We start from the raw sequence: 25699 nt of genomic DNA, 5'->3' as shown, positions 1-25699 counted from the left end.
CGCGCCCTTTTTTTCTATGGCCGCGCATGCGTAGATGGTGGAGTTTGCGTTCCCCGCCGCCCACGCAAAGGGGAAACCCCATTCGGCTCCTCGCTGCTGCTGCGCTACCGAGCAGATCAGCTGCTGGGCGGCCGAAGGAACCTTCCCTGGGTCTTCCCCCTCTTGCTGGCGGGCGGGCGAGCGGCGGGCATCAGCGAGGAGCCGGGGTTTCCCCTTTGCGTGGGCGGCCGGGAAGACCCAGGTTGGGGGTTCGGGGGGGTGCTGGGAAGCCCCCCAGGCCGGCTGCGACCTTTTAAAACAGCCGCACCGCTTCCCAGCTGAGTCCTGAAGCCAAACGCGGAAGTGGGGTTTTTTTTAATTAATTATTTTTTTAAATCGCGATATAGCGTTTCGCGAAGATCGAGATTGCGAAACTCGAGGGATCACTGTATTCCCTAAATAAGGTTGCAGAGAAAAATAGATTGGGTCATTTGCTTTTAAGATTTTTATATTTCCTATTCGGCATCTAGGCATACTTTTGCTGCTACAGCAAGGGAACACTGAAACATATAACCTAGGAATCACTTTAAAAACTATCCTATTTAAGATGTTCCTACGGAGAAGCCACCAAAGGAAACCTTATTTTCTGTGATTGCATAAGTTCTTCACAGATTTGACATTATCAGCAAAATCGTGCCCTGATGAAAAACTGATATCGTATCAGGAAAGAAATCTTGCATGACTTTTTCACGAGATGCATGTCAGCTTGAAAAAATAATTGCAAAGAAGCTGTATTTCCTCAAAAATGATGAACTGTAAGAAGATTCAATTCAGTGTTACCCAGATGGAAAAAGTGACTGCAGGCTAATTGGATGAAACAAGTTCAGGATAAAGTGTGAATATTATATTAGGCAAACTTCAAATTGAATTGGAGAAATATTGCTCTGCTTATATACGAATTGTGAATTTATTTGGCTTTCTGCCTAGTTTGGATTAAGCTACAGAAATTAAAATTCTCCTGGGTATGGATGCTGTTGTTCTTGTGAGAAGTTAGTTAGCAAATTCTTCAAATGTCTATCCCTCTGAACTGAAAAAATTGAAGAACCAGAAGATAAAACAGATGGATGACATAATTCCAAAACTACACCTACCGTTTTCAATTTAAAATAAGCACCCAATGAAACCTTTTCAAATCTTATTATATTTCCCACTTTTTTCTGCAGTTTTAATTTGTACAAGCTATCCCTGGTTGAAAATACTTTTTTGATATACTTGGTTAAGATTTATGGCTACTCTTTAAAGAAAATGATTTTGTAAGAGAAATGTCATTTTTGTAATTTTATCTTTGAATTTGCTTCAAGAAAAGAAAAATAAGATATAAGCAATCAGAATAATTTAGTGTGACCTAGTAAAATGCCAAAGAACACAAAAACGTTTTAGTTCTAAGGCAACCTATACAGTATTTTGAAAAGAAATGGGGAAACATAAAACGATTATATACATTTTATGAAATATAATTTTATGCATTATATCAAATAATTTCTGTATTTGGCATTATGGCAAACCAATTTTTTGCCATTTTATTATTTTAACGAAACATAAAAAATATGATTGTTTGCAAGTAAAATCAAACTATATTTGCCTTTCATTTTTAAAGAATGTGATCGTGATATACTGTTCTATTAATTCAAATATCAGTAAAATAATTTTAGTGATACGCATTTGTATTGTTCTTCAAACTGAAGACCAAAAGGTTGATATACAATGAGATAAACTATTTTATTTATTTATTTATTTATTTATTTATTTAGTTAGTTAGTTAGTTAGTTAGTTAGTTAGTTAGTTAGTTAGTCCAATACATAATACACATTGAAGAGAATAGATATGTAGTAATATAACTAAAGAAAAGAATAGAAGAAAAGATATAAAAGTATAGGTGAACAAATTTGAAAGGAAGAAAAGATAAATGAGATAAGGAGAGACAATTGGACAGGGGATGGAAGGCACACTGGTGCACTTATGCATGCCCCTTACTGACCTCTAAGGAACCTGAAGAGGTCAATCGTGGATAGTGTAAGGGAAAAATGTTGGGGGTTAGGGGTTGACACTACGGAGTCAGGTAATGAGTTCCATGCTTTGACAACTCGGTTGCTGAAGTCATATTTTTTACAGTCAAGTTTGGAGCGGTTAATATTAAGTTTGAATCTGTTGCGTGCTCTTGTGTTGTTGTGATTGAGGCTGAAGTAGTCATTGACAGGTAGAACGTTGCAGCATATGATCTTGTGGGCAATACTTAGATCGTGTTTTAGGCATCGTAGTTCTAAGCTTTCAAGACCAAGGTCAGACAGGGCCTTTGGGGCAGGGGTAGGCAAAGTTGGCTCTTCTATGACATGTGGACTTCAACTCCCAGAATTCCTAAGCTGGTTTGATAGGCTCAGAAATTCTGGGAGTTGAAGTCCACAAGTCATAGAAGAGCCAACTTTGCCTACCCCTGCCCTGCGGGGTCTCACAGTCATACAAAGACCTGGAGCGATACAGAAATAATTTAGCTAAAATAGAGATCCTTTCCCCAACAATGCCATATTTTGTTCTCCAAAGTGTGCCCACAGTGAATAGAACCAAAAACTTGAGTCAGGAAATGGATACAATTTATTTTTGGAAGCTTTTACCAAAAGGTTTGGTCACTCTCATTTTCAAATTGCAACTTTTGACTTGGTATATAAGTCTAAGATGGCTCTCAAAGAAATTCATTTTATTTTTATACCTCTGTCTGTCTGTCTCCATTTCTATATCATCCATCCATCTATCCATCCATCTATCTTTTTCCTCCCTGAAAGAGGCTGAAAATTTGGGTGTGTCCTACACTCTGAATGTAGCTTTTTTCAGAGCTTTTTCCCCCCAGCCCTAACTAGACGATAATGATCTTCCCAGCTCTTCCCTTGCAGGCTTTTTCATTGTACTCTCTCCAAATAATGTTTTTCCAGACCCAAGTCTTTTCAGGCTTTTTTTCATTGCTCTACTTGCTCTGAATAAGTTTCTTTCCAGCCCTTATGAGGTGCTAACGATATTCCCAGCTCTTACTGGCTTGCAGGCTCTTTCACAGTTAGTTACAGTGGTACCTCATCTTACGAACGCCTCTTCTAACGAACTTTTCAAGATACGAACCCGGTGTTTAAGATTTTTTTGCCTCTTCTTCCGAACTATTTTCACCTTACGAACCCAAGCAGCTGCTGCTGGGATGAAGGGGTTTCTTTTTTTCCCCTTTTTTGAAGAAAGAAAAGGGAGAGGCTGCTTGGAGTAGGAAACATTTTGCAGAGAACAACGTGCTTGCAAAGGAACTGAAAGGGTGTCTTTTGAAGAAAGAAAAGGGAGGAGGGAGGGGCAGCTTGGGGGAGGAAATTTTTTGCAGAGAACAACGTGCTTGCAGAGGCACTTAAACGGTGTCTTTTGAAGAAAGAAAAGGGAGGGGCGCCCCCCTTGCCTTTCTTCCTTCCCACTCACCCTTTAGCCTAGCCTTGCTTCTTCCACTCGCCCCCTTTAGCTGCTCCTCCCTGCCCTCTGTTCGCCTCCCTTCTAAAGTTTGGGATTTTCCTGAAGGATTTGCACGCATTATTTGTTTTTACATTGATTCTTTCATCTTACGAACTTTTCACCTTACGAACCTCCTCCTGGAACCAATTAAGTTCGTATGATGAGGTACCACTGTACTCTCTCTGAATAAAGTTTTTTTAAAGCCCTAACCAGGGGATACAATAATGTGTCGAAGCTGACCAGACTAAGGACACTAGCCAGATGAGTACCTGGTAGGCAGATTTTCCCCCCCTTATTTTCCTCCCCCAAAACTAAGGTGCGTCTTATATTCCGGTGCATCTTATATTCCCAAAATATGTTATCTTATCTACCCATCATCCGTCCATCTATCCATCTGCCTGCCTGCCTGCCTACCTTATATGCCTCCCATGTCAGCAAAGGTGACTTTATTACCACCCTTTTCCAACAGACCTCAGCAAGGGGAAATTATGCATGTCTGACTTAAATTTCAAAATGCAAATGCTAATCATATGGTAGTGTAATAAAATTGGAAAAGCTGAATTAAAACTGAAAACAACAATGTCTCTAAAAATAAATGTTGGCAAACATTTGGTGGAAGAGATATTAAATTTTTGTCACATTTTTTCCTAGAAAGAGTTCTGGCTTTACACCAGCAGACACTGTGGCTATTATTTTCTGTTCCACACACAAATCTCTAACCTTAGGTAAGTCTTTATTTTCAACAATTCAGTCTGACTGCATTGCTCCTACATGGACTTTGTTATAAAACTGCTTATATATACTACTGTTATTGATTCACAAATCTGGTGATATAAATGTTTTTATAAAAGTGTAGCATTAATACTAGTATAATTTCTGCAGTGTGCAAATATAGGTTTTCTAAGAGGAAGACTGTGGTTTTCCCCTTTGGGAGTTGAGTGCTGTAATTGTTTTACAGTGCTATTAATCTGTACCTTCTTTTGAAAAAGCTACTTGCTTTTTTCCTTCTTTCTCATATTCTGTATCTGTAATCTAATATTGATACAACTTGATTGGTTTCAAATTATTATTTGAGAAATTTCAACACACTTAAATAGCAAAAATATTATAGCTCAAAACTGGAATGCACAAAGTATGTGCTATATAAGGAAAACATTTGGTAGAGTAATGGTTTCATTAAAAAAAACTGGGTATTTTGAGACATTTCAGAACTGTGCATTTATTCAATTAAAAATTAGTATTCTGAAAACATTGACCTTCTAGCCAGTCAGAATTCCATCCTTGTATTTACTCTAGTAGATAGAAAGTTTAGTTAAAACGCAACTGCAATTTTGTAGGGAGGCAATGCTGTATGTTTCTTTAAGCCTTGTAATTTATGATTATTAAAAAGGAAAAAATAAATAATTTAAAATTCTTGTATGTTTGTCAAATCTACAGTGGTACCTCATCTTACGAACGCCTCTTCTAACGAACTTTTCAAGATACGAACCCGGTGTTTAAGATTTTTTTGCCTCTTCTTCCGAACTATTTTCACCTTATGAACCCAAGCCGCTGCTGCTAAGATGAAGGGGTTTCTTTCCCCTTCTTTTTTTAAGAAAGAAAAGGGAGGGGTGGCTTGGAGTGGGGAAAAGACTCCATTTAATTAACTAGGAGAACAGCATGCTTGCAAAGGCACTGAAAGGGTGTCTTTTGAAGAAAGAAAAGGGAGGGGCGCCCCCCTTGCCTTTCTTCCTTCCCACTCACCCTTTAGCCTAGCCTTGCTTCTTCCACCCGCCCCCTTTAGCTGCTCCTCCCTGCCCTCTGTTCGCCTCCCTTCTAAAGTTTGGGATTTTCCTGAAGGATTTGCACGCATTATTTGCTTTTACATTGATTCCTATGGGAAACATTGTTTCATCTTACGAACTTTTCACCTTACGAACCTCCTCCTGGAACCAATTAAGTTCGTATCATGAGGTACCACTGAGATGCCATGACATTTGAATTTCTGTCTGTCTGAATGTCTGTCTGTCTGTCTGAATGTCTGTCTGAATGTCTGTCTATCTATCTATCTATCTATCTATCTATCTATATCTATCTATCTATCTATCTATCTATCTATCTTATCTATCTATCTATCTTATCTATCTATCTTATCTATCTATCTATCTGTCTATCTTATCTATCTATCTACCTACCTATCTATCTATCTATCTATCTATCCTATCTATCTATCTACCTACCTACCTACTTATCTATCTATCTATCTATCTATCATCTATCTATCCTATCTATCTACCTACCTACCTATCTATCTATCCTATCTATCTATCTACCTACCTATCTATCCTATCTATCCTATCTATCTACCTACCTACCTACCTATCTATCTATCTATCCTATCTACCTACCTCCCTACCTACCTATCTACCTATCTCTATCCTACCTGTATAGCTTTTTTTCTGACCTTGAATAAAGCAAAAGGTTACCAAGCAAGAAACACACACACACCTTTTTTTTTTTTTGGATGGTGGTGGTGGCTGACATTATAATGAAGTTTTCGTGTGGAGCCAATTTATTCTTGAATAATAAAAGTACATCTGTAATCTGAACAGGAAGATTTCCTCCCAGTGAAATTAGGACTTTTGATGCCATCTTTCTTTTACACTGAGATTCTCCATTATAATTTACCTAAGCAGGTTCGAGGAGACGCAAGCCAGATCCCATTTAATACCTGTGTCTGAATATTTAAGGTCCTCTATGAACTTCAGGGCTTTCTTTTAAGTTTTCTGTGAAGAGGTTTTTTATCTGCCTTCAAAACTCTACTACCAGCACTAAGCAAACAAGAGCACTTAGGGGCTTCCTGCCACAAAAGCTCTTTCACTTGGAGTTTAAACTGATTTTTAACGTTCTGGCATGTGAAGCCTCCGCAGGGCGCCATGTTTCAGTTCCCCGGGGATTGTAGCACAGCGCCAGCAAAGGAGGAGGAAAAATGACAGCTTTGAAGCTTTAGAAATGGTAATAAGAGAAGCATGAGAAGGCTCTTGTACGGCAGTTCTCTTTCCCTGTATTAAAACCAATGAATTCCCATATGCAAAATGCTCAAGAGGCTATGTGCCACTTCCTCGGCTTGGATCCATGGAGAAGTCCTTGCTTCATACTGAGACAAACACAGTTCCCTACCATATGTTGGTGGATTGGATTGGGGTGCAGTATTTTATTTGTACTTTATAGTTATGTGAGCTCAGGACAAAAAGGACTGGATGCGTTAGAATCAAGAACTCTTTCTATCCTTCCCCTTTTTCATACTTAGCGTTTACAGAAGTCCTTACCATTCTTCAACTTTGCTGCCTAACATACTGGGGTACAAAGTTTTGGGACTTCAATTCCCAAAATTCCCAGGCAACTCTGGAATTGAATTCTGAAACTGTCTGGAGAACATCAAGTTCACAGGATACTAGTACAGTGATACCTCGTCTTACAAACGCCTCGTCATCATAGTTCCCCCTAAGCTGAGCAGTGAGCAATCGCTCACTTAAAAATCATCATCAACTCAGAGTTTCCCAAACCTGCCCAGAAGCCGAGAGGGAAAGAGTGAGAGGGAAGGAGAGAGAGAGGAAGAGAGGAAGAGAGAGAAACAGATAGAAAAAAGAGAGGAAGGAAAAGAGAAAGAAAAAGAATGGGAGTAAGGAAGAGAGAAAGAAAATCAAAATCTAGTTTGAAACTAGCTCAACTATTTAAGTGGCATTTTGATACTGATAGAGTTGCCCTATTATGAGCTCACTGTTATAGACACACAGTACAGTATTTTATTTTGAAATTCTCTGAGGCAAAACAGGGTGGGTTTTTTATTTGTTTGTTTGTTTGTTTGTTTATTTATTTATTTATTATTTCTGTGCCGCCCAGTCCCGAAGGGACTGCCGCTCAGACACTATACTTTTCCGCCCACCACCCAAAAAAATTAGAGGGAACACTGCTCGTCATACAAACTTTTCGAGATACAAACCCTGGGTTTAAGATTTTTTTGCCTCTTCTTCCAAACTATTTTCACCTTACAAACCCACCTCTGCCACTGAAATGCCCCGCCTCCGGACTTCCATTGCCAGCAAAGCATCCACTTTTGCGCTGCTGGGATTCCTCTGAGGCTCCCCTCCATGGGAAACTCCACCTCCGGACTTCCATGTTTTTGTAATGCTGCAGGGCCAGCAGGGGAATCCCAGCAGCTCAAAAATGGGCGCTTCGCTGGCAATGGAAGTCCAGAGGTGGGGTTTCCTAGCGAGGGGAGCCTCAGTGAAATCGCAGCATCGCAAAAACACAGAGGTCCGCAGGTGGGGTTTTGAGGACTTCGGTGTTTTTTGCAATGCTGCGATTTCACTGATGCTCCCTTCACTGGGAAACCCCACCTCCGGACTTCCGTTGCCAGCAAAGCACCCGTTTTTGCGATGCTGGGATTCCCCTGCAGCATCGCAAAAACACAGAAGTCTGGAGGTGTGGTTTCCCATGGAGGGGAGCCTCAGGGGAATCCCAGCAGTGCAAAAACGGGCGCTTCGGCTGGCAAAAGGTAAATTTTGGGCTTGCACGCATTAATTGCTTTTCCATTGATTCCTATGGAAAACATTGTTTCCTCTTACAAACTTTTCACCTTAAGAATCTTGTCCTGGAACCAATTAAGTTTGTAAGACAAGGTATCACTGTATATTTAATCTATTAATTCTGTTTTGATTGATACCATTAACAGAAATAATCTATGGATTTTTATGAGATTGCCTAACTGCTGCCTGTGTTTTCACTCTTTTATTTGTTATTTAATTTTATTACATAATTAGAGATATAAGCGCTAATAAGCGAAGACAAATATTGTACCATTCCTGAGATTCCCCAAGGCTTATTTATTCTCATTTTGCTTTGCTTTCCACCTTTCGTAACATACAGTACATGCACCTTCCATGCAATACATGAAATTCAGGCATTTGATTCATGGCTTTTATTAGTGTATTTGCCATTGATTGATTGGTTCTTGATATAAGAACTTCTTCTATTGATTGATTGCAGATGAAGTGACTATTTGACCTTTAATTATAAGCTTGGCTATTGGGAATGACATTGAGCTATGGTTTCACATAATCTGTCTGGAAAGTCCAACATGATGCTATTCCCTAGAGTTAATTTGGAAGGAGAAAAGAGGCCTAGAAGAAGTGCCATAACAATCAGGTCGGCTCTTCTAAAATAATACTGGAGCAGTTTTCTCCCTCTGAACAAGTTAGCAACATTCATTATAAAGGCCATAAAGAGTCATAGTAACTGGCGGACTTTGTCTCGGTTGGGAAAGCTAAATGGAGTTGGGACTGGCTAGTCTTTAAAAAGGAGACTGTTAGCCACATTGAGAAGTCAAAACCGCATCCTGGATGAAGGTAATCGGGTTTGTTGCTAAGAATACTATTTGAACATTTATTTATTTATTTATTTATTTATTATTTAGATTTGTATGCCGCCCCTCTCCGCGGACTCGGGGCGGCTCACAGCAAAATATAACAAATCGTAACAAATCCAAATCAATTTAAAATATTTTAAAAAGTTTAAAAAGAACCCCATTTACTAACAAGCACACACACAAACATACCATGCATAAATTGTACATGCCCGGGGGAGGTGTTTCAGTTCCCCCATGCCTGACGGCAAAGGTGGTTTTTAAGGAGTTTACGGAAGGCAGGGAGAGTAGGGGCAGTTCTAATCTCTGGGGGGAGTTGGTTCCAGAGAGTCGGGGCCGCCACAGAGAAGGCTCTTCCCCCGGGGCCCGCCAACCGACATTGTTTAGTTGACGGGACCCGGAGAAGGCCCACTCTGTGGGACCTAACATGAAACTATCGAATCAAGCTCAACTTAAAGGAGGCTTGTATTATAAAGAATAAATTGTGCCTACTACAAGTTGTCAATGTACAAATAATATAGGAAATTCACCAGAAATTAAGTGAGGTTTAGACCTGTGCCCTTAATTAAAGAGTCTTATCTCCTGTTTGTTGTTCTGGTAGAATCCTCCCAAAAATTCACAGGTACAAATTTCAGACACACATACGTTTGCAAATTCAAAACAATGTTCTTTATAATGAAAATTCACTTAAACTTAGCCCTCTTTTGGTATAGCAAAGAGCACTCTTTCTCCAAAAAAACTGGTAATTTGTACAAGTCCCTTATCAGTTCTGTGATACTTATCTTGCAGCTGTGAGGCAATTCACAGTCCTTCTTCTTTCACAAAGTGAAACACACTTCGCTCTGGTTTAGTTTCAAAGCGGGGAAAAATCAGCACACAAAAGGTCAAAGTGAGTAAAGCAGTCACGAAACACAACGATCAGATAATCCTCCACAATGGCCAAACTCACAGGTTGCTATTTATAGCAGCCTCACTAATTACCACAGACCCACCCAACCACAGGTGGCCTCATTTTCTTTGATAATAATCTCTCAGTTGTTGTTGCCTATGCATCGCTCTCCGCATGCGTGGCTGTATCATTAACTCTTGTGAATCCAAGGAGGAGCTAGATAATTGATCTCCTTCTGAGCTGTCTGCCCCACTCCCCTCCTCCCTGTCACTCATGTCTTCTTGGTCAGAGGAGCCTTCATCAGCAGATTCCACCGGGGGCAAAACAGGCCTGCGGCATGTGGATGTCTCCCCCACATCCACAGTCCTTGGGGCAGGAGCTGGGCCAGAGCTAACCACAACAGTTTGTAAACCCAGGTACTTATGATAAAAAAATATTATTAGAATATCAGAAAATCATGTATTTGCAGGGAGTTCAATTTTAGGCCATTGTTGGACACAGTGACAAAATTTCTGTCTGACCAGGAGAGTTTCCCCTTATCCTCTATTCCGTTGTTTCCTTCCTACCTGCTTGGAAGCAATGCCAAATCTTCAGACTTATTTTGGGATGTGCCAGGCAGGATCAGCACCTCCAATGGTTTCCATTTTTCTAGCAAAGACATCTGTACAAACCTCTGGTTTTATTTGGGGGTTTTTTTGCCATTGTTTTACTAACTATACTATTTTATTCATTTAACATGCATTCCGTCTACTTAAAATGGTTTTTAAACCTGTTTTAACGCTGATAGTTCTCAGTAATTATGGCATCAATTTGGAGCAATTTAAAATGTGTGTCACAAATGAACACATGATGAATGGATGTACATAGCTTACAATAAGTATCTTCAGTATTTAAATTGTCAGCAAGAACTTTAATAGCCTATTACCTTAATCTCATAAACATTAATTGTAATGTAATGATCCATTGATCAGTATTGTGCACTATATCTAATTTTTAAAAATACGTTATACACAGTTTTATCCTTCGTGTCATTACTCTGCTAAATACCTAATTCCCAAGATACTGTCTTATGTCTAAGAATATTTACCTGTGTAGTATGGCTGTACAGTGATCCCTCTATTATCGCGAGGGTTCCGTTCCAAGACCCCTCGCGATAATCGATTTTTCGTGATGTAGGGTTGCGGAAGTAAAAACACCATCTGCGCATGCGCACCCTTTTTTTCTATGGCCACGCATGCGTAGATGGTGGAGTTTGCGTTCCCCGCCGCCCACGCAAAGGGGAAATCCCGATTCGGCTCCTCGCTGCTGCTGCGCTACCGAGCAGATCAGCTGCTGGGCGGCCGAAGGAACCTTCCCTGGGTCTTCCCCCTCTTGCTGGCGGGCGGGCGAGCGGCGGGCATCAGCAAGGAGCCGGGGTTTCCCCTTTGCGTGGGCGGCCGGGAAGACCCAGGGAAGGTTCCTTCGGCCGCCCAGCAGCTGATCTGCTCGGTAGTGCAGCAGCAGCAAGGAGCCGAATCGGGGTTTCCCCTCTGCTTGCGGGAGAGGTCCAGAGGTGGGGTTTCGAGGACATCAGTGTTTTTGCGATGCTGCGATTTCACTGATGCTCCCTTCGCTGGGAAACCCAACCTCCAGACTTCCGTTGCCAGCGAAGCGCTCATTTTTGCAATGCTGGGATTCCCCTGCAACATCGCAAAAACACAGAAGTCCGGAGGTGGGGTTTCCCATGGATGGGAGCCTCAGGGGAATCCCAGCAGTGCAAAAACGGGCGCTTCGGCTGGCAAAAGGGGTGAATTTTGGGCTTGCACGCATTAATCGCTTTTCCATTGATTCTTATGGGAAACATTGTTTCATCTTACAAACTTTTCACCTTAAGAGCCTCGTCCTGGAACCAATTAAGTTTGTAAGACAAGGTATCACTGTATAACATAGCTCTCTACATGGGGCTACCTTTGAAAAGTGTTCGGAAACTTCAGATCATGCAGAATGCAGCTGCGAGAGCAGTCATGGGCTTACCTAGGTACGCCCATGTTTCACCATCACTCCGCAGTCTGCATTGCCTGCCGATCAATTTCCGGTCACAATTCAAAGTGTTGGTTATGACCTTTAAAGCCCTTCATGGCATCGGACCAGAATATCTCCGAGACCGCCTCCTGCCGCATGAATCCCAGCGACCGATTAGGTCCCACAGAGTGGGCCTTCTCCGGGTCCCGTCAACTAAACAATGCCGGTTGGCGGGTCCCAGGGGAAGAGCCTTCTCTGTGGCGGCGCCGGCTCTCTGGAACCAACTCCCCCTGGAGATTAGAACTGCCCCTACTCTTCCTGCCTTCCGAAAACTCCTTAAGACTCACCTTTGCCGTCAGGCATGGGGAAACTAAACATCTCTCCTGGGCATGTTAATTATACATGGTATGCTTGTGTGTGTGTTTGCTATTACATGGGGTTTTCTTAAATCGTTAAATATTTTAATTAATTGGATTGTTGTGACTGTTTTTACTTGTTGTGAGCCGGCCCGAGTCTCCGGAGAGGGGCGGCATACAAGTCCAACTAATTAATTAATTAATTAATAAATAAATAAATAAATAAATAAATAAATAAATAAATAAATAAATAAATAAACATACAATAATAATTTCATCTAAAATATCATATTTCCAAATTAAACCTTTTTATTTTGACAGGAAAGTGAGGAATGAAGCGTGTTTTAGAATTTTCACTTCGTCCTCTGTTGGTAGAAATTTTTGAATTAATAATTACAAAACTTGCCTGCAGTAGTATTAAAATGTGCATCAGAAGACAACAGTTGCTTACTATGTTGAGCTAGAGTCTGACCCAAGAGATCACATTCACTTGAAGTTTACATTTCTCCATTTCAGTCTGCAAAGAGGGATCGATAAATATCCATTGTCAGTTCAGAGTTGCAGCTGTCCAATTATTTATCGGTAACATTTCTTTCTAAACATGTACCTAACTGGATCAGACACTAAAAACCACATTGCAGATTTTCAGTGACAGCAGGTTCATACTTCTTTATAAATATATATCTTTAAAAATCCTATCTTGAGATGTAAAATGATAATGACACCGGAGATCTTTTTGTCTTCTTTCCTGTAGAAAACAAAGTTGATTTATCATTTTTGAAATGCCTTGGATATAATAATTTGTTGGCAGGTCTCCCGTGGAGAAATCCCATTTTATTTGTGACTTGAAATTATTTTATCTTAAGTTTTTGCAGACTATGGTCATCCATGCACTGCCTTAATAGCATCATATCTACTGACTGCCCTAGTAGAATTATGGGGCCATCCCATTTTTGCCTAGTTATTATTATTATTATTATTATTATTATTATTATATTATTATTATTATTATTATTATTATTATTATTATTATTATTTATTGGATTTGTATGCTGCCCCTTTCCGCAGACTCGGGGCGGCTAACAACAGTGGTAAAACAACATGAACAATCCAATTAATAAAAACAACTAAAAAACCCTTATTATAAAAAAACCAAACATACACACAAACATACCATGCATAACTTGTAGTAGCCTAGGGGGAAAGGATAACTTAACTCCCCCATGCCTGGCGACAAAGGTGGGTCTTAAGTAATTTACGAAAGAAAAGGAGGGTGGGGGCTGTTCTAATCTCTGGGGGAAGTTGGTTCCAGAGGGCCAGGGCCGCCACAGAGAAGGCTCTTCCCCTGGGGCCCGCCAAACGACATTGTTTGGTCGACGGGACCCGGAGAAGGCCAACTCTGTGGGACCTTATCGACCGCTGGGATTCGTGCGGTAGAAGGCGGTTCCGGATGTATTCTGGCCCAATGCCATGTAGGGCTTTAAAGGTCATGACCAACACTTTGAATTGTGACTGGAAACCGATCGGCAGCCAGTGCAGGCCACGGAGTGTTGCAGAAACGTGGGCGAATCTAGGGAGCCCCACGATGGCTCTCGCGGCCGCATCCTGCGCGATCTGAAGTTTCCGAACACTTTTCAAAGGTAGCCCCATGTAGAGAGTGTTGCAGTAATCGAACCTTGAGGTGATGAGGGCATGAATGACTGTGAGCAGTGACTCCCTATCCCTGTTGAAACAGAGACCATTCCATTTCTTTTCAATGGACATAACTCAGTGTCCAATTTGAAACAATCTCTTGTTGCTCATTTTGAGCTAAAATCCATATGCTAATATGCCTCATTAGATTAACCATGTAACATTCCAGGTACTTACAGAATGATGAGAAACAGTTTAAAAGGTAGGTAAAAAATACAAATCCATTTATAAACTGTTGAAGGAAGCATCAAATAACCACCACATGTGTGGCAGCATAGTTTTTAGGGATTTTAAAGCATCTAGAAGTGGTGTCAAGCTTATGGTGTCACAGCATCATCACTTATGATATATCACAAGTTTTTTCTCTTTGCTAAACTGGGTGTTGTCGTGGTCATTGCATGATGCATGTGGCCCATGGGCTGGGAGGTTGACAGCCCTGATCTAGAATTAATGTAGGCCTCCAGCCAATGGTGGGTTACTACCGGTTCACACAAACCAGTAACAGATATTTATTTTTTGATTTGATTTGATTTGTATGCCTCCCCTCTCCGTAGACTCGGGGCAGCTCACACACAGCATACAATGAAACAATTCATAACAAATGTAATAAATTTAAAAAACTTTTTAAAAACCCATTATTAAAACAGACATACACACAAACATACCATACATAAATTGTATAGGCCCGGGGGGGGGGGGATATTGAGCCCCAGTCGCTAAATCAGTAGAGATGGCTGGCTTGCCACAGCCCTAAACTGGTTCCCCAGTCACCGTGGCTTGAAAGCGGCTGGCAAAGAACCCTCTGCGAATGCGCAAAGGCTTCTGCGCAAAGGCTTCTGCGCAGCCACAGAGGGTCAGTACCAGGATGTAACCAACGCGCACAATTCCAAATCGGTAAGGAAGGTAAGGGCTGCCCTGGAAATAGAAAAGGACTAGCACGCAATGCCTCTACCAGCAAAAACGGAGCTCATGAGGGCTGTCTGCGACCATACCGCGCTCTGTTTTCACTAGCAGAGGGTTTCAGGAGGCCATCACAGCTGAAAACAGAGCCATTATTGCTGGCAGAGGGTTGCAGGAGACAGTTGCAGCCAAATATGGAGCTTGGGAGCCTGTTTTCTCTAGAAGAGCTCTCGGGCCACCACAGGTGTCCCCCGACAAGACTGACATTGAGCTGGCCACGTCTACCCAGGTTACACCCTCCCCGCCCCCACTGAGGTCTGACATAAGCTTGATGCGGCCCTCAGTGAAAGGGAGTTTGACACCCCTGATGTAAAGCACCAAAACAACAAGGACCATACATTTAAAATTCAATTGACCAAGATGGAGAGGAAGGGACAAAATGCCCCTTGAATCCTCCATTTTAGGGGGAAAACAACTTTGGGTAGTGTGCTTTCTCTTTGTTTTCTCCGAGTTCTCTGACAGACTTGCAGATACATGGAGATTCAAAGTTATTGTAATTTCCCTATAGGCAAGAGAAACATAGGCCTCCACACAGAAGTTCTGAAAATAAACCCTTCAAAATTGTGGTGTTTTTTTTAAGAGGCTTGCTGCATCTGCTGCTAGTTATAACACAAAAGGGAAAAACAGATTTCGTTCTGTCTCTTTTTTCAAGATTTATTGTCCACGAGACTGAATCATCTCCTTCCCTGAGAAAGACTTTTCTGAAAGAAATAGCGTTGAATCCCAGATTAACTGCTTTGCCTTCATAATAACTTCACCCTGTGGCCTTTCACACAATGAGGACCCGGATTGTGGGGGAAATAGGCTGGCTCTGGTAAAAAGTGCTAATTGCTAACAAGTTGTAAGCCGCCCTGAGTCTAAGGAGAAGGGCGGCATAAAAATCGCATAAATAAATAAATAAATAAATAAATAAATAATAATATAAAATATAAAATAAATAAATTATGTATAATATAGACATGTGTATTTGGCATACTGCTGGGTGCTTTCTATTAATATAATGAACTTTCCTTCTTTTTAATATCTAAAAAAATATTATTATTATTATTATTATTATTATTATTATTATTATTTATTAGATTTGTATGCCGCCCCTCTTCGTAGTGTTCTGTCGAGCTCTCTGGTAGAATCCTCCCAAAAATGCACAGATACAATTTCAGACACACACACACACGTTTGAAAATTCAAAACAATGTTCTTTATAATGAAAATTCACTTAACTTAAGCCCTCTTTTGGTATAGCAAAGAGCACTGGTCTCCAAACAAACTGGTAATTTGTACAAGTCCCTTATCAGTTCTGTGATACTTAGATTGCAGCTGTGAGGTAATTCACAGTCCTTCTTCTTTCACAAAGTGAAACACACTTTGCCCTGGTTTAGTTTCAAAGCGGGGAAAAATCGGCACACAAAAGGTCCAAGTCAGCAAGGCAGGCACGAAACACAACGATCAGATAATCCTCCACAATGTCCAAACCCACATGCTGTTCTTTATAGCAGCCTCACTAATAACCACAGCTCCACCCAACCACAGGTGGCCTCATTTTCTTTGATAATAATCTCTCAGTTGTTGCTGCCTATGCATCGCTCTCCACATGTGTGGCTGTATCATTAACTCTTGTTCTGAATCCAAGGAGGAGCTAGATAATTGATCTCCTTCTGAGCTGTCTGCCACACTCTCCTCCTCCCTGTCACTCATGTCTTCTTGGTCAGAGGAGCCTTCATCAGCAGATTCCACCGGGGGCAAAACAGGCCTGCGGCATGTGGATGTCTCCCCCACATCCACAGTCCTTGGGGCAGGAGCTGGGCCAGAGCTAACCACAACACGTAGACTCAGAGATTTATGTCATTATCACTACATATGTTATATTGGTGGCTGGCGTAAAATATAATACAAAGGCGCAAGATGTGGAATGAATTTCACCATAGAGAAAGTGAATGTTTTTGTTATTTCCAGAAGATATTTTTTGTTTTCCTTGCCTCCCTTATTATTTGTTTTATTTTATTGTAGGATAAATCTTTTGCTTTTATGACAGATGTTACTGTTTAGTTTACATTGCTTTCAGAACAAAAAGAAAGCATTGAAACAAACAAATGTTTGCATGTGTTTGCCTACCAGTCTGTGACCTAAACAATCTTAGCTGCCCTAGATTTCTCATAAATGCTTATTCCAATCTAGCTTTGTTTATACTGAATTGATGAATGGGTTACCTTACATGTATCATCCATCATGTGGCTTCAGGCTAATTTCATGCAGCCCTCAACATCATATCGACCTTCCCCCTCCTCCTTCCCCAAAATGCAAGATACTAGCGAGAGACTTCTGGAGCCCTCTGCCTTCAGTGCAGTTCTTCTACCTGGGGGATAAAACAAGTGATTCTCAGAGACAAAAATCAAGAATTGTTCTACGACATTTACTGTGTCCTAGCCTGCTTCAGCTGAGACCAGTAGATCGACTGCCAACCAGAGGTGGGCGGCTGCCGGAACACCTAATTGCGTGCAATTCCGCGGCTCTGGAATGCGAGTGCAGGATCGAGCGCAATTATGCTTCCTACACCTATGCAGGTAGCAAAGTCACGCACAGGAATATGTGTGCGGGCACGATTTGCCGAGATTTTTTGCGAGCTCGGGACTGCGCCCAATTAGGCGTTCCAACAGCAGCCCACCTCTGCTGCCAGCTACCCCTGAGGAAATGCAATTCTCTTTAGGAAGAAATGTTGGTCATCTTTGCTTTAAGGCTACTATCAAATGTCAAATTGGCTGCATAGCTAGAGGTATAACAAGCAGGAAGAGAGAGATTATGATCCCGCTATATAGAGTGCTGGTGAGACCACATTTGGAATACAGTGTTCAGTTCTGGAGACCTCACCTACAAAAAGATATTGACAAAATTGAACGGGTCCAAAGACGGGCTACAAGAATGGTGGAAGGTCTTAAGCATAAAACGTATCAGGAAAGACTTAATGAACTCAATCTGTATAGTCTGGAGGACAGAAGGAAAAGGGGGGACATGATCGAAACATTTAAATATGTTAAAGGGTTAAATAAGGTCCAGGAGGAAAGTGTTTTTAATAGGAAAGTGAACACAAGAACAAGGGGACACAATCTGAAGTTAGTTGGGGGAAAGATAAAAAGCAACATGAGAAAATATTATTTTACTGAAAGAGTAGTAGATCCTTGGAACAAACTTCCAGCAGACGTGGTAGATAAATCCACAGTAACTGAATTTAAACATGCCTGGGATAAACATATATCCATCCTGAGATAAAATACAGAAAATAGTATAAGGGCAGACTAGATGGACCATGAGGTCTTTTTCTGCCGTCAGACTTCTATGTTTCTATGTTAAATATTCTTTCGAGTCATCTGTTTAATAGACTTTGAGAGCCACTCAAAAATGTTCTACTACAGTCTAGTATAATGCAAAGAAACTTTTGGAACTATTTTATGTTTCTTAAGATATCCAAACTTAAAGTGAGATGATTCTGATGGTTTACAAATCCAGTCATTTTCAAACTCCCACCCAATTCAGCACTTCCAGATATTCTTTGATGCCTATTTGTCATCACTTTGATTCAGATGTTTACAACATATACATATTTTGCTTGAAACTGTTTCATTACAGGTGGTAGAACCTGTAACACGATTAATTTGTAGCATAGAAAAGGCCCTATAATTCTTTATCTGCAATTTATACCCAATCAATACAGCAGCAACAAAAGGATTCACTCTATAGCTAGTAGTAGTGCTACTATGACAATTACGTCAATGGGAAATAAGCCAATTAATTATTTTCAGAAATGTTGTAAAATCCCCCAAATGAGTAAATGCTACTGACTCTTGTAGTCCTTCCATTGCTTTTGCTTCCAGCTCCTTGGAGTTTGTAGTAATGTGGTTTTGCCCCGTGTAACTCAGAACAATCTACATACATATACCCGTGAAAATCTACAAAAAACACACACACACACACACACACACATATTCAGGAAAGCGCTTTATCCCATAAAAAATAGGTCACTTTTTTTTAACCAAATGGTAAAATAATAGGCAGACATTTCTGTTTCCTTTCCTTTTTGTAAATATTTATTTTGTTTCACTGTACCAGTGCTACCTATCCAGAAACACAATGAAGTACGGTATTCTTGCATGATGTAAAATTTTTTGATTTGATTTGATTTGATTTGTATGCCGCCCCTCTTCGTAGACTCGGGGCGGCTAACAACAGTAGTAAAAAACAGCATGTAAATGCAATACTAAAACAACTAAAAAAAACCTTTATTGTAAAACCAAACATACATACAAACAAACAGACATACCATGCATAAATTGTAAAGGCCTAGGGAGAAAGAATATCTCAGTTCTCCCATTCCTGACGACAGAGGTGGGTTTTAAGGAGCTTACGAAAGGTGAGGAGGGTGGGGGCAGTTCTAATCTCCGGGGGGAGTTGGTTCCAGAGGGCCAGGGCCGCCACAGAGAAGGCTCTTTTCCTAGGCCCCGCCAAACGACATTGTTTTGTTGACGGGACCCGGAGAAGGCCCACTCTGTGGGACCTAACCGGTCGCTGGGATTCGTGCAGCAGAATGGCACAATTGATCAAGGCATTTCACATGTTTTGCCTTTTAAATTAGGAATTTGGTTCTCTGCATTGGATGCTACTACAGCATATTGTAGTTCCACATTCAGAAAATATCAAAGTAAGATGAAGTGATCACCCAATGGCTCCTTTTCGCCTGCCCTTTGTTGTGTGTCCAGATGGTTGAATAGGCAACGCAGAGCCTACTAGCAAATGTACGCCTATCTTTGCATTTGCAACTGAAATTTCACCCGCTACCCAAGGCTGATTTTTGGCATCAATTCTTTTTGTTTGTTTCTGCATCTGACAATATAAGAACTGAAACAAATGTGTTAAGCCTCTGCTAGGCTTAATGTGTGTCTAGCATTAACACTCCCATGCCCTGTGCAGCTTTTGATGCTTTTATACACACACACACACACAGAGAGAGAGAGAGAGAGAGAGAGAGAGAGAGAGAGAGAGAGAGATGCTTTAAACCATTGAAACGTTTGGGCACCATAAAACAGTGCTGTTGCAAGCTTTTAGTACTTATTGCCTGACAGTAATATCAAACTGAGAAGTCAAATCAAATTAGACTGTGTTTTAACTTTTCCTTTGACAGATGTCTTCAGTAGCGTATTCTTCATTATAGCCATATATAAAATAGAAACCTTTCGTTGCTACAAACTTGGATTAAGGCCGCTTTACATGGCCCAAGGAACTTTGTTTTGTAAAAAGAATATGTAAAAAGTGCTCCTTAGTGAGGTTGTCTTTCTTTTTATGTTTAGGAGATAAGCCTTTTTATGGGCATTTTTTCTGGAGGGAGCAGGGTTACTACAGAATCTTTTTGTCTTTTGTTAAATATCTCAATCTGGTGCCATAATTCCAAGGATTCCTAGCTAGAGTGCTAATGGACATAATGGAGTCGACATAGTTGTCATATTTATTATTTATTTATTTATTTATCAGATTTGTAGGGGGAGGGAAAGTGTCAATTCCCCCATGCCTGACGACAGAGGTGGGTTTTAAGAAGCTTACGAAAGGCTAGGAGGGTGGGGGCAACTCTGATATCTGGGGGGAGTTGGTTCCAAAGGGTTGGGGCCGCCGCAGAGAAGGCTCTTCCCCTGGGTCCCGCCAAACGACATTGTTTAGTTGACGGGACCTGGAGAAGGCCAACTCTGTGGGACCCAACTGGTCGCTGGGATTCGTGCGGCAGAAGGCGGTACCGGAGATATTCTGGTCCGGTACCATGAAGGGCTTTATAGGTGATAACCAACACTTTGAATTGTGACCGGAAACTGATCGGCAACCAATGCAGACTGCGGAGTGTTGGTGTGACATGGGCATATTTGGGGAAGCCTATGATTGCTCTTGCAGCTGCATTCTGCACGATCTGAAGTTTCCGAACACTTTTCAAAGGCAGCCCCATGTAGAGAATGAATTACAATGAATTTCCTGTATTTCAGTTTCTACTCTGAGCAAATCATAGAAATCAAGATACATAAAATAAAAATATCAAAATAGAGAATGGATATAGAGAAGTGAGAATGTGAACTTCAGTTCTTCATGTTTCATCTTTGTTATCATGGGTCTGGGATAAAATAAATCCTTGGATCCTTGTTGGTCTTACACTTGGGAGGTGACAGTTGAAAGCTCCATGCTGCAATGTCAAAATCTGTTGAGTAATTTTAGACAAATGTGTCATGTGCAACATGGAAATAGGATGTGCTGTACATTAAGGATTTCCCAAGTGATTGGATCAGGTAGGAATGCGCTGAGAGGACGCTCTTTATCTATCCTTGGTTAGACTTATACATATAGTGGGAGACACTGTAATTTTTGTATAAATTACATTAGTCAGAAAGAAAACCATTTACACTAGGTGCCTCCTTACCTCTCAGACAATGCATGGTATTAAAGAGGCATTTTTATTAATGATTTATCAACATTCTTCAGCATGTCAGTTTTAAAATGCCTGTAAAATTGTAAATGCACGTAGAGTGCCATGAAGTCAAATGCTATCTCCTGATGCCTGCTTGGGTCCTGTCAACCATGGTGACACCGACGCAGCACCTGAAGCATTAACGCTGATTTCTTCATTTCGGTAGTTTCAAGGAGATCAAGATGGAATTTGCCGATTTGTTTTTACAATTATAGCTTTAAAATGGTGTGAAGTTCAGCATGCTGTTGTCATGAAGGGTAGCAATTGCAAAAGAAACAGTTGTGAAAAAAACCCAAAACAGATGGCTCTATGTGAAAATATGTGGGTTATCAGCATAGGAGACATATCCTTACTGATTTTCTACCGGGTTGAACTGAAGTCACGTGTGCTCTAAAAAAGAGCATCTTTTTGTGTCAAAGGATGCAATCTTTTTCAGTCATTTCTTTTTTTTGTAAATTTCTCCAATAGTTTCATTTAGTTATTTTTTTAGAGCAGCCCATAAGTAGCGCTAAGCAAAGACTTGCACTATTGTACAGTGATGCCTCATCTTACAAACGCCTCGTCATACAAACTTTTCGAGATACAAACCCGGGGTTTAAGATTTTTTTGCCTCTTCTTACAAACTATTTTCACCTTACAAACCCACCGCCACTGCTGGGATGCCCCGCCTCTGGACTTCCATTGCCAGCGAAGCACCCGTTTTTGCGCTGCTGGGATTCCCCTGAGGCTCCCCTCCATGGGAAACCCCACCTCCGGACTTCCGTGTTTTTGTGGTGCTGCAGGGGAATCCCAGCAGGGATATCCCAGCAGCGCAAAAACTGGCGCTTCCCTAGCAACGGAAGTCCGGAGGTGGGGTTTCCCAGCGAGGGAAGCCTCAGTGAAATCGCAGCATCGCAAAAACACAAAGGTCCGGAGGTGGGGTTTCAAGGACTTCGGTGTTTTTGCGATGCTGTGATTTCACTGATGCTCCCTTCGCTGGGAAACCCCACCTCCTGACTTCCGTTGCCAGCGAAGCGCTCGTTTTTGCGATGCTGGGATTCTCCTGCTGGGATTCCCCTGCAGCATTGCAAAAACACAGAAGTCCAGAGGTGGGGTTTCCCATGGAGGAGAACCTCAGGGGAATCCCAGCCGCGCAAAAACGGGCGCTTCGGCTAGTAAAAGGGGTGAATTTTGGGCTTGCCCGCATTAATCGCTTTTCCATTGATTCCTATGGGAAACATTGTTTCGTCTTACAAACTTTTCACTTTAAGAACCTCATCCCGGAACCAATTAAGTTTGTAACACAAGGTATCACTGTACAAGCAGGTTAAAGCAATAGAGGACTTTTTTGCTTTCTGTTTTGCGATAGGTTTTGTGTTGTCTTTAAATTCCTTCTGTTGCTCTGAGCTGAATTTGTAGGTCAGTTTTACAGCTGCAAAAAATGATACTAAATATGAGAAATTTGAAACCTTGCAGCCCCAAGTTCTATTAATTTATACGTACATGTATCCTGACATTAAACATCAATAGGGCATAAGAATATTGACGGTAAAGTGCAAGAAACCGACCCAACCAAAACCATATATTTTTAATTTTTTTATTTTTTTATTTATTTTTTATTTTTATTTATTGGATTTATATGCCGCCCCTCTCCGGAGACTCGGGGCGGCTAACGACAGTAATAAAACAGCATATAATAATAATAATAATCCAATACTAAAAACAGTTAAAAGCCCATTATTATAAAAACCAAACATACATACACATATACCATGCATAAAATTGTAGAGGCCTAGGGGAAAGAGTATCTCAAATCCCCCATGCCTGGCGGCAGAGGTGGGTTTTAAGCAGCTTACAAAAGGCAAGGAGGGTGTGGGCAATTCTAATCTCTGGGGTGAGTTGGTTCCAGAGGGCCGGGGCCGCCACAGAGAAGGCTCTTCCCCTGGGTCCCGCCAAGCGGCATTGTTTAGTTGACGGGACCCAGAGAAGACCCACTCTGTGGGACCTAACTGGTCGCTGGGATTCGTGCGGCAGAAGGTGGTCCTGGAGGTATTCTGGTCCGATGCCATGAAGGGCTTTATAGGTCATAACCAACACTTTGAATTGTGACCGGAAACTGATCGGCAACCAATGCAGACTGCGGAGTGTTGGTGTAACATGGGCATATTTGGGAAAGCCCATGATTGCTCTCGCAGCTGCATTCTGCACGATCTGAAGTTTCCAAACACTTTTCAAAGGTAGCCCCATGTAGAGAGCGTTACAGTAGTCGAGCCTCTTAGGGTGTTTAGATCTGGCCCACAGGGCTGTCCTGGAAACAGTGAAGGACTGATCCGCTGTGACTTTGCCAGTGCAAATGAATGCCCAAGCTCTGGTTTTGGCTGCAACAGTCTCCTGCAATCCTCTGCCAGTGAAAACAGAGCTTGGGAGGGCATGTGGCCCTCCCAACTCCATTTTTACTGGCAGAGTGTTGCAGGAGGCAGTCGCAGCCAAAAATGGCACTCAAGAGCCTGTTTTTGCTGGCAGAGCGCTCAGGCCACCACAGGCACTGACAAATGCTGGCTGGGGAATTCTGGGAGTTGAAGTCCAGGTATCTTCAAGTTGCCAAGGTTGGGAAACACTGTTCTAGTCCAACCTGCTGCTTAGGCAGGAAACCCTATACCACTTCAGACAAATAATTTTCTAACATCTTCTTAAAAACTTCCAGTGTTGGAGCATTCACAACTTCTGGTGGCACGTTATTCCACTGATTAATTGTTCTAACTATCCGAAAATTTATCCTTAGTTCTAAATTGCTTCTCTCCTTGTTTAGTTTCCACCCATTGCTTCTTATTCTACACTCAGGTGCTTTGGAGAACAGCTTGAATCCCTCTTCTTTGTGGCGACCTCTGAGATATTGCAACAATGATATTGGAGTATTGTACTGTGACTATTATATACATTGTTATATTTAATCATTCATCGTATTATAATTCAATGATCTTTTAATTTATTGCTTTATTTTTGTACCTTTTGTTATTATAAATGGGTTTTTTTTTGCTTTTTTCAAATTTAAACAAAATGTTTAAAAGTTTAATAGATTCCTACAATTCTTAGCTCAGAAAAATCATCAAAGGATTCTTAATTTTAGTGATTTTTCTGCACACAGGTATACCAATGCTGAAGATAGTATTTGAAGGCTACGAGCATCTGTCCTTAATTTCAGTCCCATTACTTATATATCACCCTGCCCAGATCCTCCTTGGAAGCATTTTGGTACCAACAATAAAATCTTGGATGATTTCTAGACAAAAGGTAAGAAATCATGACCCCGTGCAAAGTTCACTATTGGGAATAAAGAAGAGGGAAAAAAACGACTGAAAAGTATGATTTACCACTACATTGTTAATGCTGGAATGAAATGTCCCCGAAAAGCGGTCTTAATGCTGTGAAATAAATCTGAAACAGAACCAAGATTTTATTCCAGGCTTGGGACACAATTGAAGCAACGTGTCGGCTGGCTCAAATGTTCAGAATGGACTGTTGTTTTGTAGCGGAGGGCAGATTTAAAATATTTCCATCTTTGCCAAATAGTACAGAAGTGGGAATTAAGAGATGGAATGAAATCACCAGAAGGCTGGGGGCAAACAGCAGTTATTAAAACATACAGTCAGTTAGAAGAGAGACTTTAGATTCTGCTCTGCTGGAGAGAAGGAGATGACCAACAGAACTCTTCTAAACTATATTTACAGTGGGATATTCTAGATTGCTCTGAGAAAATGCTAGACTAGCCAGGAAGAAAAAACAAGGGTGGCACTCGGACACATTGAAAAAGTGGTAAGTAAATAAAGAGGGATTCAAAATATATTTATCAATTATTATTTCTTTACTTATTAGAATTAGCATTTAGATTTATATACCGCTTCACAGTGCTTTACAGCCCTCTCTGAGCAGTTTACAGAGAGTAAGCATACAGTGTTCCCTCGATTTTCGCGGGGGATGCGTTCTGAGACCTCCCGCGAAAGTCGAATTTCCGCAAAGTAGAGATACGGACGTAAATACACCATTTTTGGCTATGGACAGTATCACAAGCCTTCCCTTAACACTTTAAACCCCTAAATTACCATTTCCCATTCCCTTAACAACCATCTACTCACCATTATTACTGGTACTCACCATTGAACAAGACACTTAGTGATCCTGATATTTATAAACAAATTTATTTATTAACAATAATTAATTTTTTTTGTTATTTATTTGCAAAAATTATTAGTTTGGTGATGACGTATGATGTCATCGGGCAGGAAAAACCATGGTATAGAAAAACCCCCGCGAAGTAATTTTTTATTAATATTTTTTGAAAAACCGTGGTATAGGCTATTCGCGAAGTTCGAACCCGCGAAAATCGAGGGAACACTGTATTGCCCCCAACAATCTGGGTC

General features: G+C 41.0%; 1 protein-coding gene across 3 annotated transcripts in view; it reads left to right on the top strand.

Annotated features, from left to right (window-relative positions):
- Window positions 1-25699, top strand: part of SLC10A7 (solute carrier family 10 member 7) — a 199714-nt gene that overhangs the window by 169009 nt on the left and 5006 nt on the right. For 2 of the 3 annotated variants that reach the window (XM_070757770.1, XM_070757773.1), the window contains 2 exons: window positions 4162-4235; window positions 24427-24572. In XM_070757770.1, the coding sequence (XP_070613871.1) occupies window positions 4162-4235; window positions 24427-24572 (220 nt within the window). Of the gene's footprint in view, window positions 1-4161; window positions 4236-24426; window positions 24573-25009; window positions 25090-25699 lie in introns of those variants that run through there. The other variant, XM_070757771.1, reaches the window with a different exon arrangement.

Source organism: Erythrolamprus reginae, chromosome 7, assembly GCF_031021105.1.
Source record: "Erythrolamprus reginae isolate rEryReg1 chromosome 7, rEryReg1.hap1, whole genome shotgun sequence".
NCBI classification, from domain to species: Eukaryota; Metazoa; Chordata; class Lepidosauria; order Squamata; family Dipsadidae; genus Erythrolamprus; species Erythrolamprus reginae.
This window is presented reverse-complemented; position numbering and strand designations above follow the sequence as displayed.